Genomic DNA, 15021 nt, shown 5'->3' with positions numbered 1-15021 from the left:
ATCTTAGTAATGTTCTCCTGGGGCAGTCTACCCATGCAATAGAAATAAAAGCAAAAATAAACAAATGGGACCTAATTAAACTTACTAGCTTTTGCACAGCAAAGGAAACCATAGCAAAACAAAAAGACAACTTACAGAATGAGAGAAAATATTTGAAGATGAGACTGACAAGGGCTTAATTTCCAGAATATATAAATAGCTTATACAACTTAATAAGAAAAAAACAAACAGCCCAATCCAAAAATGGGCAGAAGACCTAAACAAGCAATTCTCCAATGAAGACATACAAATGGCCAATAGGCACATGAAAAAATGCTCAATATTGCTAATTATCAGAGAAATGCAAATCAAAACTACAGTGAGGTATCATTTCATACCTGTCAGAAAATGGCCATCATTCAAAAGTCCACAAACAATAAATGCTGGAGAGGGTATGAAGAAAAGGGAGCCCTCCTACACTGTTGGTGGGAATGTAGTTTGGTGCAACCATTATGGAAAACAGCATGGAGATTCCTCAAAAGACTAAAATAGACTTACCATACGACCCAGCAATCCCACTCCTGGGCATATATCTAGAGGGAACCTTAATTCAAAAAGATGCACCCCAATGTTCATAGCAGCACTATTTACAAAGCCAAGACATGGAAACCACGTACATGTTCATTGACAGATGACTGGATAAAGAAGTTGTGGTATATTTATACAATGCAATACTACTCAGCCATAAAAAAGAATACAATAATGCCATTTGCAGCAACATGGATGGACCTGCAGATTGTCATTCTAAGTGAAGTAAGCCAGAAAGAGAAAGAAAAATACCGTATGATACTACTTATACGTGGAATCTAAAAAAAAAGACAAATGAACTTATTTACAAAACAGAAAGACTCACAGACATAGAAAAAAACTTGTGGTTACCAGTGAGGGAAGGAGTGAGATGTGATAAATTGGGTGTCTGAGACTTGCAGATACTGATATACATAAGACAGATAAACAACAAGTTCATACTGTATAGCACAATATCTTATAGTAACTTTTGGTGAAAAAGAATATGAAAACCAATATATGTATGCTTGTGTATGACTGAATCACTATGCTGTGCACCATAAATTGACACAACATTGTAGACTGAATATACGTCAATTAAAAAAATATGTATAGAAAAAGATCCAGAAGTGTTTCATAAAAACCAGCCACTTACCTGATTTATGACATATTTCAGTTAATGGTTCTGTTCTGTTTTTAAAATAGGAAGATAAGCCCCACGTGTATTCATGTTGTGAATGTGCTCTTTGCGCGGCCTTCATTATTCTTCTCCTTTAATCCCCTCCGGCACAAAAGGGCGAGGCAGCTCCCAGAACTCTTCCATGACCAGCATGTGATGGACAACTGGGGTACAAAGGCAGAGCCCGGGCTGAGGTCTCCCTCCATTCTTCACCACCAGCTCCATCGCTGTGCCACTTGCTGCCTTCAATCCTGGAAGGTGCCAGCTGGTTTTCTGGGGCCGGGCTGGGCGTTGGAAGGCACACCTGAGGAAGCAGAACACACCCAGTGTTAGGGCAGGTACCCAGCGCTCCCTCCACGTGAACCCCCAGCGCTCACTCTCCCCCGGGGCCTCCTGGACACCCCTTCAAAGCAGCACCCTCTTCTAACGCCTTCATCTGCCATGGGTGACACAGCTCTTGTTTCTCGCACCAGCTGTAACACCTCTGTCCTCAGTTTAATGCTTTTTGGAAATCGGTCTGCTTTGGAGAGCCCTGTTTTTTTGAAAACTAGCCTTGGGGGAAAATAATAAGCATAAGAACCATTTGCCATTTTTTTTTTTTTTTGGTTCAACAAAGATGTACCATCCAATAGTCGGGCAGAAGAAATGCTCTTCAGTGATCAAAACACATTTCAACATGTGATGCTTCTTTGCTGCAAGGATTATGATATAAATACTACATTGACTGCTTGTCATTAGTCATCGAATGTCTGTTGGGTCCACTAGGCTGTAAGTGCCAAGTTCCTGCAGCTTCCCCGGTGCCCAGCACACGCCTGGCTTGTAGGAGACGTGTGGGTCCGTCTGATGAGTCCCTTCACTTGTAACGTGTTGATTAACATTAGCCCCAACAGTGATGGAGGATGTCACTGACTGGACTACTCCCCTACATGGGGGTAAACTGCTACCACAGTTTGGTACAAATGCAGCGTCAAATGCAGACCAGCTCTCTCCAGTCCTGAGAAATGAAATACAAGACAACAAGATTCATTTGATCTAATTCCCAACGTGTACTCTGAGAAAGGACTGAGATTCCTTCGTCATTCTCTGCCTGCGGTGGTAAAATATCCGCTGAACCGGGGCAACCTAGACAGAACACACTTTAAAATGTGGCGCACTCGGACCAGCCTTGCGAGCCACGTGCTCCTGACAGTGCCCTGTGGACCATCCGTGGCAAGTGAGACCATTTTAGGGCTTTAAAATTTTCCATTGTAAAGTGTTTATTTTTACCATTAGTTTTTAATTTTTGGAAGTGTTAATAGTTTTCATTTATGGTCATGACATAAAGTTTCCTCTTATTTAAATTTATTCAAAGGAAGTTGGGAAGCAAGTGGTAGCCTCGGGGATTCGCAGCCATGGCAAAAATTATAAAGATGTTGCACAAGTGACTGACCTTAGAAGATTAACCCCTTACTACCAATTGAGATTTATTAACTCAACTGACTCTTCTGCCCTGAAAAGTTAGGATAAAAATGGAAAAGTTAGTTAACTCTATGCACTATAATAACCATCAGCGGGATGACATTACTGTTACTAAATGGTAGTCTTTTCTTTGAAATATTTATCTGGTGGCTGTTTAGGTGGTTGGGCCACTGAAGCCTGGTTTAGTGGTGCCCAAGGCAGAGGCTGGGTGTCTTGCAAGCTCCGGGCTGGCCTCCTCCCGACCCCTCAGCAGCTATGCCCCCAGTTCTCTCTTAACAGGAAGCCCTGATAATCTCAATCTCCACCCCAGACACTTCTTTTCAAACACACTCCAAAATACAATCAGCATCTATACGTGATATACGTTGGTGTGGTAGCTGAATCATGACCCCCAAAGATGCCCACATCCTAGTCTTTGGACTCTGTGAATGCCACTGTATGTGGCGAAAGGGACTCTGAGGTGTGATTAAGTTAAGGGTCCTGAGATTCGGGAGACTATCCTGAATCATCTGGGTGGACCTTACATGCTGTCACAAGGGTCCTTGTAAGGGGGATACAGGAGTCAGAGGAGCGGACGTGATGACTAGAAGCAGAGATGGAAGAGACGAGGCCATAAGCCAAGAAGGCAAAGACCAAACAATCCGCTGGAGGCTCCAGAAAGAACCAGCCCTGCTGACAGCTCGACTTTAGACTAGTGAGAGTAATTTTGGACTTTTGGCCTCCAGTACTGTCAGATAGTAAATTACGTTATCTTAAACCACTAAGTTTGGGGTTATCTGTTAGAGCCACAATAGGAAACTAAGGGAGCTGGGAATGATTCATTTACTTAAAAAAAAATTCCTTAAGTTTCTGATAGAATTCACCATATTGATCTTTTACGGAAGTCACCATTATACATTTAAAATCATTCTGATTACAAAGGATTCCATTGGCAAATTTCAAAAACTATTTAAGTTTTTGGATAGGTGTCCACATGGTTGTACTCTCAAACTTGGTATCATGAACTATTACCAAGAAATACAGTGAAAACTCTTCTTCCTGTTACAGTTCCTAGATACCATTTTCCACTTAAAAAAACCCAAAAAGCAAACAAACAAAAAAAACCAAAAAACCTAGGGCTTTTTGGTAAAACGACTGATTCAGATCTGGGGCAAGAAATGTACAAGATGCACCTGGAACATCTTGTCATTTCAGAAAGTGAGGAAGCTGTTCTGTGAAAAGTGCTGAGGAACAGACTTAGATGAACTCCCACTATCCAGAGATGGGACAATTTGGTGAATAAAATAAGCTGAAGATCAGCTTAAACTACACCATGGGAGGCAACCAGCAGAATTCAGACTGTGGGAAACCCTACAATATGCCCCCTGGTTTTGTTGTTTAAAAATGAAAGGGGAAAAATGCGGAGGGGGTGAAGTTGGAAGAAGAGCTTAGAGACTCAAAGATACTTAAGGGGCATCTGACCCAATTACAACATGTGGATGACCTTATTTAGATCCTCAACAAACATACTGTAAAAGAAAAATCGTGAGATAATTGGGGAAATTCAAACAATGATTAAATATTTGAGGATACTAAGGAACTATTGTTATTTTTAATTGTGATAGTGACACTGTGGTTATTTTTTGAAAGAGTCCTTGTATTTTAGAAAAGGGTACAGAAATTGTTACAGTTGGAATGATATGATGTCATGGATTTGCTTCAAAATAATCGGTGTGAGGTGGGTGGGGGTATAAAACTGAGACAAGCTTGGTCACAAGTTGATAATTGTTAAAGATGAGTGGTGAGGGTAGGGGTGGGTATAGCTCAAGGGGTAGAGTACATGCTTAGCATGCATGAGGCCCTGGGTTCAATCCCCCACACCTCCTCTATAAATAAATGAACCTAGTTACCTCCCCCATGAGTGGCAGGTATATTGGGAATTCAATTGACTGTTTTGTCTACTTTTGCATTTTCCATACTAAAACATCAGACTAAACATGTCCTTCCTGCCCCATCCTTATCCCCAAAGTTTCATCAGTGCAATAGGTAACCTCTGGAATTAACTTCATATTTAGTCTTACAGAGATATTTCTAATAAATGTACAAGCTAATGCAAAAATTGTTATTTTCTCTCCCCATTTTTAACACAAATGGAAGCATACTAAACTCAATTTTCTGCCTCTTACTATTTTCATGTAACACTGCATCTTGATGAATTTTCATCTTTGTTACATAGTCTATTATTGAATGGATGCATCATAATTTATTTAAACAGTCCCAAACCAATGGGCATTCCAATCTTTTGCTCTTGTAAAAATGCTGGAATAAATACTCCTGTATATATTTATGTTCAAGTATATGTGTAGAACAAATTGCTAGAAGCGAATAGAAGGGTCAGTAGCTAGATGCACATGCTAGATACTAGCAAATAACCCCCCCTTGTGGGCTTGTACCAGTGTAGAAGTAGAAGAGATGGAGAGAAATGGGCAGAAATGGAGACGGAGCTAATCTGAAGATGGAGTTAAAGTATCTGCTGATAGATCGTACGTAAAGTGTGAAAAATAAAAGAGAAGAATTAAGCATGTCTAATATCAGTCAGCTTCAGATAAGTTCTGCCTGGGTAATAACTGACTCCCCCCACACCCCCAACAAGTCTCAGTGATTTACATCGACAGATATTTATTTCGTGGTCATGCTAAATGCCTATCATGGACCACCTTCAGCTCTACTCCTCATCCCCTTCATTGCAGGACCTACGCTTTAGGAACAGCTTGCAGCTGGGAGACTACAGGTCTCATGGCAGAGGGAAAAGGACGAATGGTTCATTATGTGCTGCTCTCAAGGCTTTTGCTTGGGGGTGGCACACTGTGCATCTCTCATGCTCAGTGGGCCAAAGAAACTCATGTGATCAAGCCTTGTGTAAATGGGGTGGAGATGTATGATCCTCTAATTGGGAGGGAATGTCATTATTTTAGACAATTACACACTCTACTATGCCTCCAATGTTTCTGGCTTGAGCAACTGGTGGATTGTGGTTGTAACAGTGATACAGAGATGACTTGGGAGTAAGAGATTTAGGGGGAAAACTGAATTTAGATTTAGGTATGTTAAGTTTGAAATGCCTAATAGATGTCAAAAGGGTGCAGCCAAGTTGGTGTCTGGATAAAGATGAGCTCAGTGGAGAGAATGGAGCTAGATAGAAATACAGAAGTTATTGACATACAGATGGTGGTTAAAGTGATGGGACCAACAGGAGAAAAGGAGCCAGCAAATACACCGAGGACCAGCCCCTGAGGTGAGAATTATGTCATAGAAACCAAGAGAAGAAAATGTTTCAGGAAGAAGGAAGTGTTCATCTGGGGCAAAATGCTGCTGAGAGGCAAGTAAAAAAAAAAAAAAAAACTGACAAGAAATTACTGGATTGACAAGATCAGAACCTTGAGAAGGGCAGTTCCAGTGACACAGTGGGTGCAGAAGTGTAGTTGGAAAGATGGAGAAGACACTACGGGTGTTGAAGGGAAGGGAACATGTCTAGACAATGCTTTTAAGTGATTTTACTGAGAGGGAGAGAAGAAAAATAAGGCAATGATGGAATCAAAGAAATTTGCTTTTTTCCTTCAAGATAGAAGACCCTAGATTATGTTAGTATGTGATAACAGTGATTAGAAAGGGAGAAATCAAGGCAACAGAAAGAAGAAATAGTGGAGTATTCTGAGTAAGAGCAGAAGTGAAAACATTAGCTTTAGGTGGCAAAGACTGTCTCATCATGGTCATCATTTAATTAGGATCTGTCATTACTATACCTTTGGTTTCTAAGAAACCTGTCTTTGTTCTCAGTATATTCTCTGCCTGTTCTCATGCAATGGTTTATCTACGACATCCTAGCTTAGAGGACAGGAAGAAGCAGGTTAATGGAGTGCAAACAACATCTGTTTGAAAAGTGGCAGACCTGGTTTCAACTCTGACTCAATCACTTAGCAGCACCGCCACCTTGGGTACACTAATCAATCTCTGCAAGCTTTAATTTCCTAATCAGTAATACGAGAATAGTATTTATTTTTATCTTTATATAATCATTGGGAGACTCATGCAAGGAGGTGTATTAAACGTTCTTGGCACAGTGCCTGGTACATAGGAAACAGTCAAAATTATTATAAATTACAATAATAGTAATTGTATACTTCTCTTTGTATGTCTATATAAATGTATTTTTCTTGTGCTATGACAAAGTTGTTGTCAGACTAATAACTACAATGACTATGTTTCTGTGGTTCTTACATTTTTGGGGAAAGGACTGCACATCAGTCAAATATTTATGTATTTGTTCAGTAGTCCTCAATTTTTTTCCCAGAGCAGTGAAAATTATAAGCAGTCTCCTTTTCTCGGTCTTTGGGAACAAAACGAAATGACTGTTACTTACTAAATTTCATGGATAGAGCTGGACAGAGTTAAAAAACAATGGGAAGGTCTTTGAACTCCAAAATATCTGGCCCTCTGAATTTTGCTCATGTGCATCTTGCAGCACATTTTATGTTCAGAAGTTTCCTGTTAGAATGCAACCATTAGGCAATGCAAGCTCTACAGTTCAAAATGTGTGGGATGCAGCTAAAGAAGTACTAAGAGGGAGATTTATATCCTTAAGTGCATTGCTCATAAATAAAATAATATTGAAAATAAGTGAGCCACATTGTTAATGTAAGAAGCTAAAAGAAAAGAAAAGAAAAAGAACAAAGAGTAAACCCAAAGAAAATAGTAGGAAGACCATAATAAAAAATGAGCATAAAATAATGAAATGGAAAACAGCAAAAAAAAAAAAAAAATTGCAATGATCAACAAAAGCAAACGTCAGGGCTTTGAAAAGATTAAACAGACAAACTTATAGCAAGACTAATCAAGGAAAAACTTTCCAAGCGAACTAGGAATAGAAGGAATGTCCTTTACCCAATAAAGAATATCTATTAAAAACCTGCAACAAAATCTTACATATAATTTTGAAACATTAGATGCATTCTCATAGAGTCAGGAATAAGAAAATGATGTTCTCTCTCACTGCGTCCTTTAAACATTGTACTAAAGGTCTCAGACGATGTGATGTGATAAGAAAAGAAAATGAAAAGTGAGACAAAAGGATTAGAAAAAAGAGAATTGATATTATTTGCATAAAATATAATTTTCAGTGTAAAAAATCAAAGAGAGTTCACATGTAAGGTAAACCCGTAGAATTAATAAGAAAATTTAGAAGGATCATGGTTACAAGATTGGCAAAAAAAACCCCAAAACAAAACAAAACAAAAAACACCCAACAAATAGTATTCCTACACATGAGCAATGACTGACTGATACATGTAAACAGCAAAAAGATACTTTCTGTGCATAAAATTACAAAATGTTACTAAGGACAGAGAATGGAATCAATGGGAGACATAACACACACACAGATGAGAAGACTCAGTGTTGTAATAATATTGCTACTCTCTAATTTATAAATTTAATGCAATTCCAATAAAAACTCCAACAGGATTTTTCACCAGACTAGACTAATTAACTCTAAAATTAAAATGAGAAAGTAAAATGTTAAAAGGTGTTATAGAGTTACACTAGTTAAAATGGTCAGGCATGGGAATAAGTCAGACAAATGGATCAGAACAGATCCAAGCACCTGTATTGCTAAGGTGTAGGGCAGGGGCAGCAAAATATAAATCAGCGGGGAAAGAGGGGTGGGGCAGCAAACACACTGTCTCTCTGCCAGCCCTTTACAGAGGGGCACTCCGCTGTGCACAGGGTTATTTTTACCAGGGTCCTGGTGACATATCTGTTCTGATGAACCACCTCTTATTATAGCTTCTAGCTTAACACACCACCCTCTGATGATTGACTTGCCTTCTCAAGTATCCCAAAAGGAGGTGCTCCGAGCAGATATGTCAGGTTCTTTTCCCTGGAAAAGGGCACCTACTCTTATAAATTAGTTAAGGAACTTTCTGGTTTGCCTAAGGTTATACTGTAGGAATTATACTTTAGGTCTAACTTAGGTATAACTTTGCTTAAGGTTACACCTTAGGAGATAACCTAACTGCTACTGACTGACATGAGTGAATGTACACTGGATGGTTTCCAGCCCTGAGAGCGAGGTCTTGAGGGGACAAGTCACAAGAAAAGGCACTGAACGTGAAGATGAGGATGTGAAAACAGAGATGAGGTGCTAAAAGGGGAACAGAGAAGACCTCACATAGAAACTCTGTTTCCAAGGAACTCTTGCCTTAAGGCATGATTGAAGTCATTTGTATACTTACAGTTTCTCAATTGTGGTCATAAGGGAAGAATGGGGCAAGGAAGGAGAAGGAAATAGAATTGAAAGTCAACTAACAAGGCAGTGGCTTGTTATTTTCTAAATAAAAACTGTTCAATATGAAAACGAATATGTGTATGTTCATGTGTGACTGAATGTGCTGTACACCAAAAATTGACACAACACTGTGAACTGACTATACTTCAATTAAAAAATATATATCGTGTACACAAAAAAAGAAAACTTCAGATTTCGTCTGCTTATTCTCTCCCTGCCCAGATGTGTGCTTGGAATCAGCCTGCAGTCACCTGTCAATGACTGCTCATTTCCCAACTAATTCTTCAACCAATTGGTGTAGCACAATTTTGCCTGCCATCTAGATGAGCTGTGGTGGGAACGGTTGAGAAGGTGGGGAGGAAAAAGTAATTTCAAAGTTGGGAAATATTTTTGAAATTGGAGGAAAAGGGATGGCAAAAAAATGTTCTCTCTCTCTAGAAATGAAAAAAAAAATGCAGACATCGAAATACATTGATGTGTCAACAAAATTTGGAAAAATGTTAAGAGAGTGTTTGGTGAAATGGATACACTGACAGTGAGACTAACTGGGACAAACTTTCTGGAAAGCAATTTGGGGTTGCGTGTCAAACGTTTAAAATCAGTGACTCATGGGTTTCTGGTCTGGAAAATCTTCATGCATAAAGTTGGAAAAGCTCGGTGCATAAAGATGTTCATTGTAGCAGCATGACTTACTTTAGCTAAAAAATTGAAAACACCCTAAATATTTAATAACAATAATAGTTTAGTATGTTGTATGTTCACAAGAGGAATATACAGCCATAAAAATAACATTCATAAAGGATTAATAACATGGAGACTTTTTATGTTAAATGGGAAAAGTAGAATTACAGAGAAATAGAAAAAATTATAGAGCATAGGATCCCAATTATATAAAAAATATATTCAGAAAAAGCTACAATTACAATAATTACAATAAAATGAGAGTAAGCTTTCTCCTCAATAGTTCTAGATTTTTCAACAAAAATTTCTGTCAAGCATTTCAAGATTTGTTTTCTGGAAAGCTAGCAAACCTCATCTTCTGCTTCCATGTCTTAAAATCTTTCGAAAAGGCAAAAAATCTAAGAGCTTGTCTCTAACCAAACTTCCAGTGTGACCACAGCCTTCTATGAAATTGCTGGCAAAGCCTTGAACGGTGGTGCATGCCATGATAAAGCTCTTCTCTCCTCCAACGGCAGGACAGGTGGGTTATCTGGCACCCCTGGGCTTCACCTCTTCCTGGAGGAACAGTTTTTATCCCAGGAAAACTGCTATTTGCTGCCGGAATCTTTCGCCATCTCAAAAACAGCAGTAGCCTCTGAAATTTCCAAAAGCAGCTCACCTAGTAGAAATTCTTTGATAGGGACGGTGAAGACATCCTGCAGGGGTGGAGGAGCTGACTGTTGCCAGAAGTACACTGGAGAGAAGCCAGTTCCTCCAATTCATCATGAGTGGCTTCTTCGGCTAAATGATGGGCTGACCATACTCCTGTTGAATGCATCAAGGAAGGGCTGTGTCTTGTGGAAAATGAAATATTGGGGAATTTCTAGACTTGAAATTTCAAATCTTGTTTTGAACATGATCCCATGTGGCTCCTTTAATTTTGAGACCAGACAATGGAAGGTCCACCACTGGCACTGCAAGGTTTGTGTCCTATAGCAATAAACAATTAGTTCAGCTGTGAAAGTAAAACCAAAGGATGCTCTCTAAAGCGACTACATAAGCTTTCCATTGTCATTTTCCAACTTACGATTCCATTATGTACACAATGATAGATGTTCATAATCATAATTGTGGAATATGCTTGTGTTAATCCCCGTTAAAAAGAAGCTGTTCTAAATATCGCAACATAGTGGCCACATGATGGCTACATATTACCTTGATTTACACTAGCACCCCAGGCCATCAGCCCTTTTTTCATGGCTTAGTAATTAATGGCACAATTTAACATAAAAAAGGGATTTCTTTCACCATGACAATTTTTTAAGGAACAGGAGACATTTTTAAAAAAATCTTTTTTCATTGACTCTCTCAAACCCATTCGCGGGTATTCCTGGTGTACCATTTTCCTAGTGCTGCTCTAACAAAGAAACACAAACTGGGCTTCAAACACCAGAATTTGTTGTCTCACGGTTCTGGAAGCCCGAAGTCTGAAACCGAGGTCTGTGCCAGGCCATGCACTCTCTGAAACCTGTAGGGGAAAATCCTTCCTTGCCTTCCCCTTGCTTCTAGCAGTTTGCTGCCAATCTTTGGTGTCCCTGACTTGCAGCTGTAGAACTCCACTGCGGGACTTCTTTGACATCACATGGCATTCTCCCCGTGTCTCCATGTCTTCGCGTGGCCATCCTCTTAGAAGGGCATCAGTTCTAATGGATTAGGGGTCCACTCTGCTTCTGCCTGCCCTCATCTTTAACTAACTGCATTTTTGCAATCACCCTATCTCCAAATAAGGTAACAATCCGAGATACTGAGGGTTAGGACTTCAACTTATTTTGGGGGGGTGACACAATTCAACCCCTAACTCCCGGGGTCCATGGATTCTGGGTCAAAAGCCTATTGAGACAGACAGAGGGGACCTTCTGGATTCAGAGAAAGAAGTGGGAGCAAGGCAAATGGAACCCACTATGCAACTTTGCCTGGAAGTCTGGAGGCAGTGATCTCTCCCGGCTGATTTTAGCTCAAGGACTCTGGTTACTCGTGGCAACATTTGGCCAATTCCTAGCTGAGATGCTGAAGTTCTATACTTGAGTCCAGCTTGCAAAGTGAAGTTTATGGTTGTGTCCAGAACACTCTCTGCTGATGCCATATGTTTGAAAAATGTCTGAATTTTGTGCAGAGACACACAAGCGGTATTTTTGTTAAGTGGAGTTACATAATTAGGGCATGGACTTGCATGATAATTAGCATGTGTAATTAGGCACAGACTTCTTGTCCTTTAATTAGACAATCAAGACATCTAATTACAAAATTAAGATGTAATTATGTGGCCCAAGATCGGCATATTTCTTTCTACCCATTAGAGATTACATGTAGAAAATAATTCACAAAGACTGATGAAAAAATGAACTAGAAACCAGAGCTGAGGATGTTGAGGGAAGTGTTAAGTGGACTGGTAAGTCTCCTTTGGTTTTTCCTCTTAGGTGTGAAGGGACTTATTTAAAACGTCATAGTCTACTTGAAGGGATAACTTTTACACACTCTGCTGTCAACCTTTGGCACAGTCACTAATGAAGAGGAATGCTGGCATGACTAATCCATGTAATTCACACGTGGCTCCTGAGCGTGGTTTGTAATTACCCTTGAACGTGGATTTAAGTGTGAGATCCTGGGGATTCATTTAAACCCAGTAATGCAGCCATACAGTGGAAACCTTGGTCAGGAGAATTGGGAGGAGAACACACTTTCCCCTTCTGCCCTGGCTCAGTTCTCCCTGTGGCCACTTTAAAAGTAGATGTATTGCTTAGAATAACACAAATCAACCATTGACCCGTTGTCCTTTCTCTGCATATTTGAGTATTCATTGAAATGTTCTTATTTTAAGTGCTCCTTATTGGACTGCAGGCAGAACAGGGGAAGGTCAGAGACTACAGCAAACATTCCATCTTTCTGACGATAAGTCAAGTAAATCTTAGAGCAGTGGGTATTTTTTTTGAAGTTCCAGTACTCCTGTGAAGTCTGGCTGTATTTTGTATTTTTCCTTACTCCTAAATTGAGATTTGGCTGATCTTTGCACGATGCTAAATACCCAGTTTGACTCATTAATTTTTCTGAGCTAACTGAACTTTTGACCTAATTGGCTGGCTGATTAGGGATTACAGCCATATGTCCAGGTTTTTCTAAGCTAGTTCTGACTTTAACTCTGTTATCCCTCTGTTCCCGTAAACTGTTGAAATATCCTAGTAACTCTAATGTTTTGACAGCCACACTGCACTTCTCAGGCTGCTTTCTCCTGGAAAGTGGCACAGAAATGTGTCAGGCCATGTTTCCTGATTTTGGGTTAGGAAAATATGTTCCCCATATGGTTTCAGGCCGTGACAACAAAGACCTAAAGAAGTTGTAAGAGGTCTTATCTCCATGGTGTGTCCCCTCCATCCCTATTTTTTTCACTTTTCTCTATTAGGCCATGGTATGTGATGAAGGACAAATTAGGTGCTGGGGTCAGTTTGAACCAAGGAAAGCTACAAATGTGCAGAGGGAACTTACTTTTGCCACTGTTACTTTTTTGGCCTTGCCTCTGAGACAATTCTTCGTGGTAGATTTAAAGGCAGAGGAGCTGAACTGGGGAGAGGTGTAGTTTTAAAAACAATTTATTGATGGAAACTGTAGACTGCGAAGGAGGATTTGGACTACATCCTCTCTAAGGGGACGTCCAACCGAGAGATTTTCAGATGCTTTGATCTCTGTTACTCACTCAGGAAGAATTTACTGAGTTCTAGCCACTCAACCCACTCACCTCTAGGGCTCCCCCTCTTCCAGTCCCTAGATGTTGTCCGTGGAAACTGCTTCTACCCTGACCTCCAGAGAACTCAAGAATTCTAATTCCTAGTAGGCTAAGATGCAAACCTGTGTCTTGGTTTTTAAAATGTGCTTTTCCCCCTCAGGTATTCCATGTCAGCGTTTTCAAGACTAGAGAAGTTGGGCATCAGACATCCCAAGCCTTCTCCTTTTATTGGAAACTTGCCATTTCTCTACCAGGTAAGGGCTGTCCTCCACTGTCTTTGGCATCAGGTGTGCTGAGCCCCGTGTGGCTTTATCCATGAAGCACAGTCGCCTTCTCTGTGGCTGCACCTGGGGAGGTCTCTGTGTGAAGGTGCTATGATGAACCTTCCCCTACTTGTGTGAATTTTTTTTATTATTATTAAAGTATAGTTGGTTTACAGTGTGGTGTTAATTTCTGGTTTACAGCATAGTGATTCAGTTATACATCTACATATATATTCATTTTCATACTCTTTTTCATTATTGGCCATTATAAGATATTGAATATAGTTCCCTGTGCTATACTTGCATGAATTCTTATGTGATAAGAATGATCCCTCACTGATCACTCATTAATACGTATTGAGTCCTGTCATCCAGTCATTCACCCAAAAACCCATTTATTGCGGGTCTAAGTGTTCCAGGCCCTGGAATATGGAAGAAGTAAAAGCCATCCATACCCTAGTGCTAGAGTGGATGGTATAGACGCTAGCTGGGGTTGTCCTTCAGAGGAGAGGGAGATCTGTCAGGGCTAGAGTCATCCTGGAGGACTTCCTGGAGAAGGGGGTCCTGCAGGAGTGATAGACACAAAGACAAGGACACACACACCAGGTGGGGGGCAATGATATGTGTGATTGCACCACACGAGATCTAGGGCACAGCTTGAGGAGCACTCTGGACCAGAAAGTGGAGATTGGGGAGCTCCAGGGAATGCTGCTGTGAGACAGAAAGACAGAGAGGCAGGCCAGATCACAGACAGTCTGGAAAGGTAAGTGAAGAACTATTCGTGAGCAAGAGGGGAAGAGATAACTGTGAAAGAGAAGAACGTGAGGGGCAAAATTAGTAACTCTTGTGGCTAATTCGGTGTGAAGAATTCAAGGCAAAATGAGTCAAACATGTCTTTAAGTGTTCAGCCAGCGTAACAGGGAGAATGGATGCAAGCTGGCAGAAATAAAAGGTTGGGCGGTCGGCTGGTTTAGGGAAGTGCCTTTGATTTGCCAGAGTGACAAGAAAGTAGAAATGTCCCATGGGCTCTTGGAGATCTAGGCCCAGGACTCTATCTTCTAAGGCTTTTTTTCCCTTTGCTTCTCATGCTGGGTCTTCTCAGAAGCCAGATGATTTATTCTGCTGACTCATGGGGTGCTGCCACCAACCCACCATCAGGAGCCTGCAGACCCCGCACGCGAAGAGCCACAAAGCCAAACAAAGGCAGGAAGGACTAAGCTTGGGCCAGTCCTGATAATACCCCTTTACGCTCTTTTTAGGATTTCCCCACCCCTGCCCCCGGAAAGTCTGGCCCTCGGCATTAGATGGAAAATCA

General features: G+C 40.5%; 1 protein-coding gene across 2 annotated transcripts in view; it reads left to right on the top strand.

Moving 5' to 3' along the window:
* Positions 1–15021, top strand: part of TBXAS1 (thromboxane A synthase 1) — a 141952-nt gene that overhangs the window by 20654 nt on the left and 106277 nt on the right. For both annotated transcript variants that reach the window (XM_064487306.1, XM_010983188.3), the window contains one exon: positions 13604–13697. In XM_064487306.1, coding sequence (XP_064343376.1) covers positions 13604–13697 — 94 coding nt within the window. The remainder of the gene's footprint in view (positions 1–13603; positions 13698–15021) is intronic.

Source organism: Camelus dromedarius, chromosome 7 (genome assembly GCF_036321535.1).
Source record: "Camelus dromedarius isolate mCamDro1 chromosome 7, mCamDro1.pat, whole genome shotgun sequence".
In the NCBI taxonomy this organism is placed as follows: domain Eukaryota; kingdom Metazoa; phylum Chordata; class Mammalia; order Artiodactyla; family Camelidae; genus Camelus; species Camelus dromedarius.
This window is presented reverse-complemented; position numbering and strand designations above follow the sequence as displayed.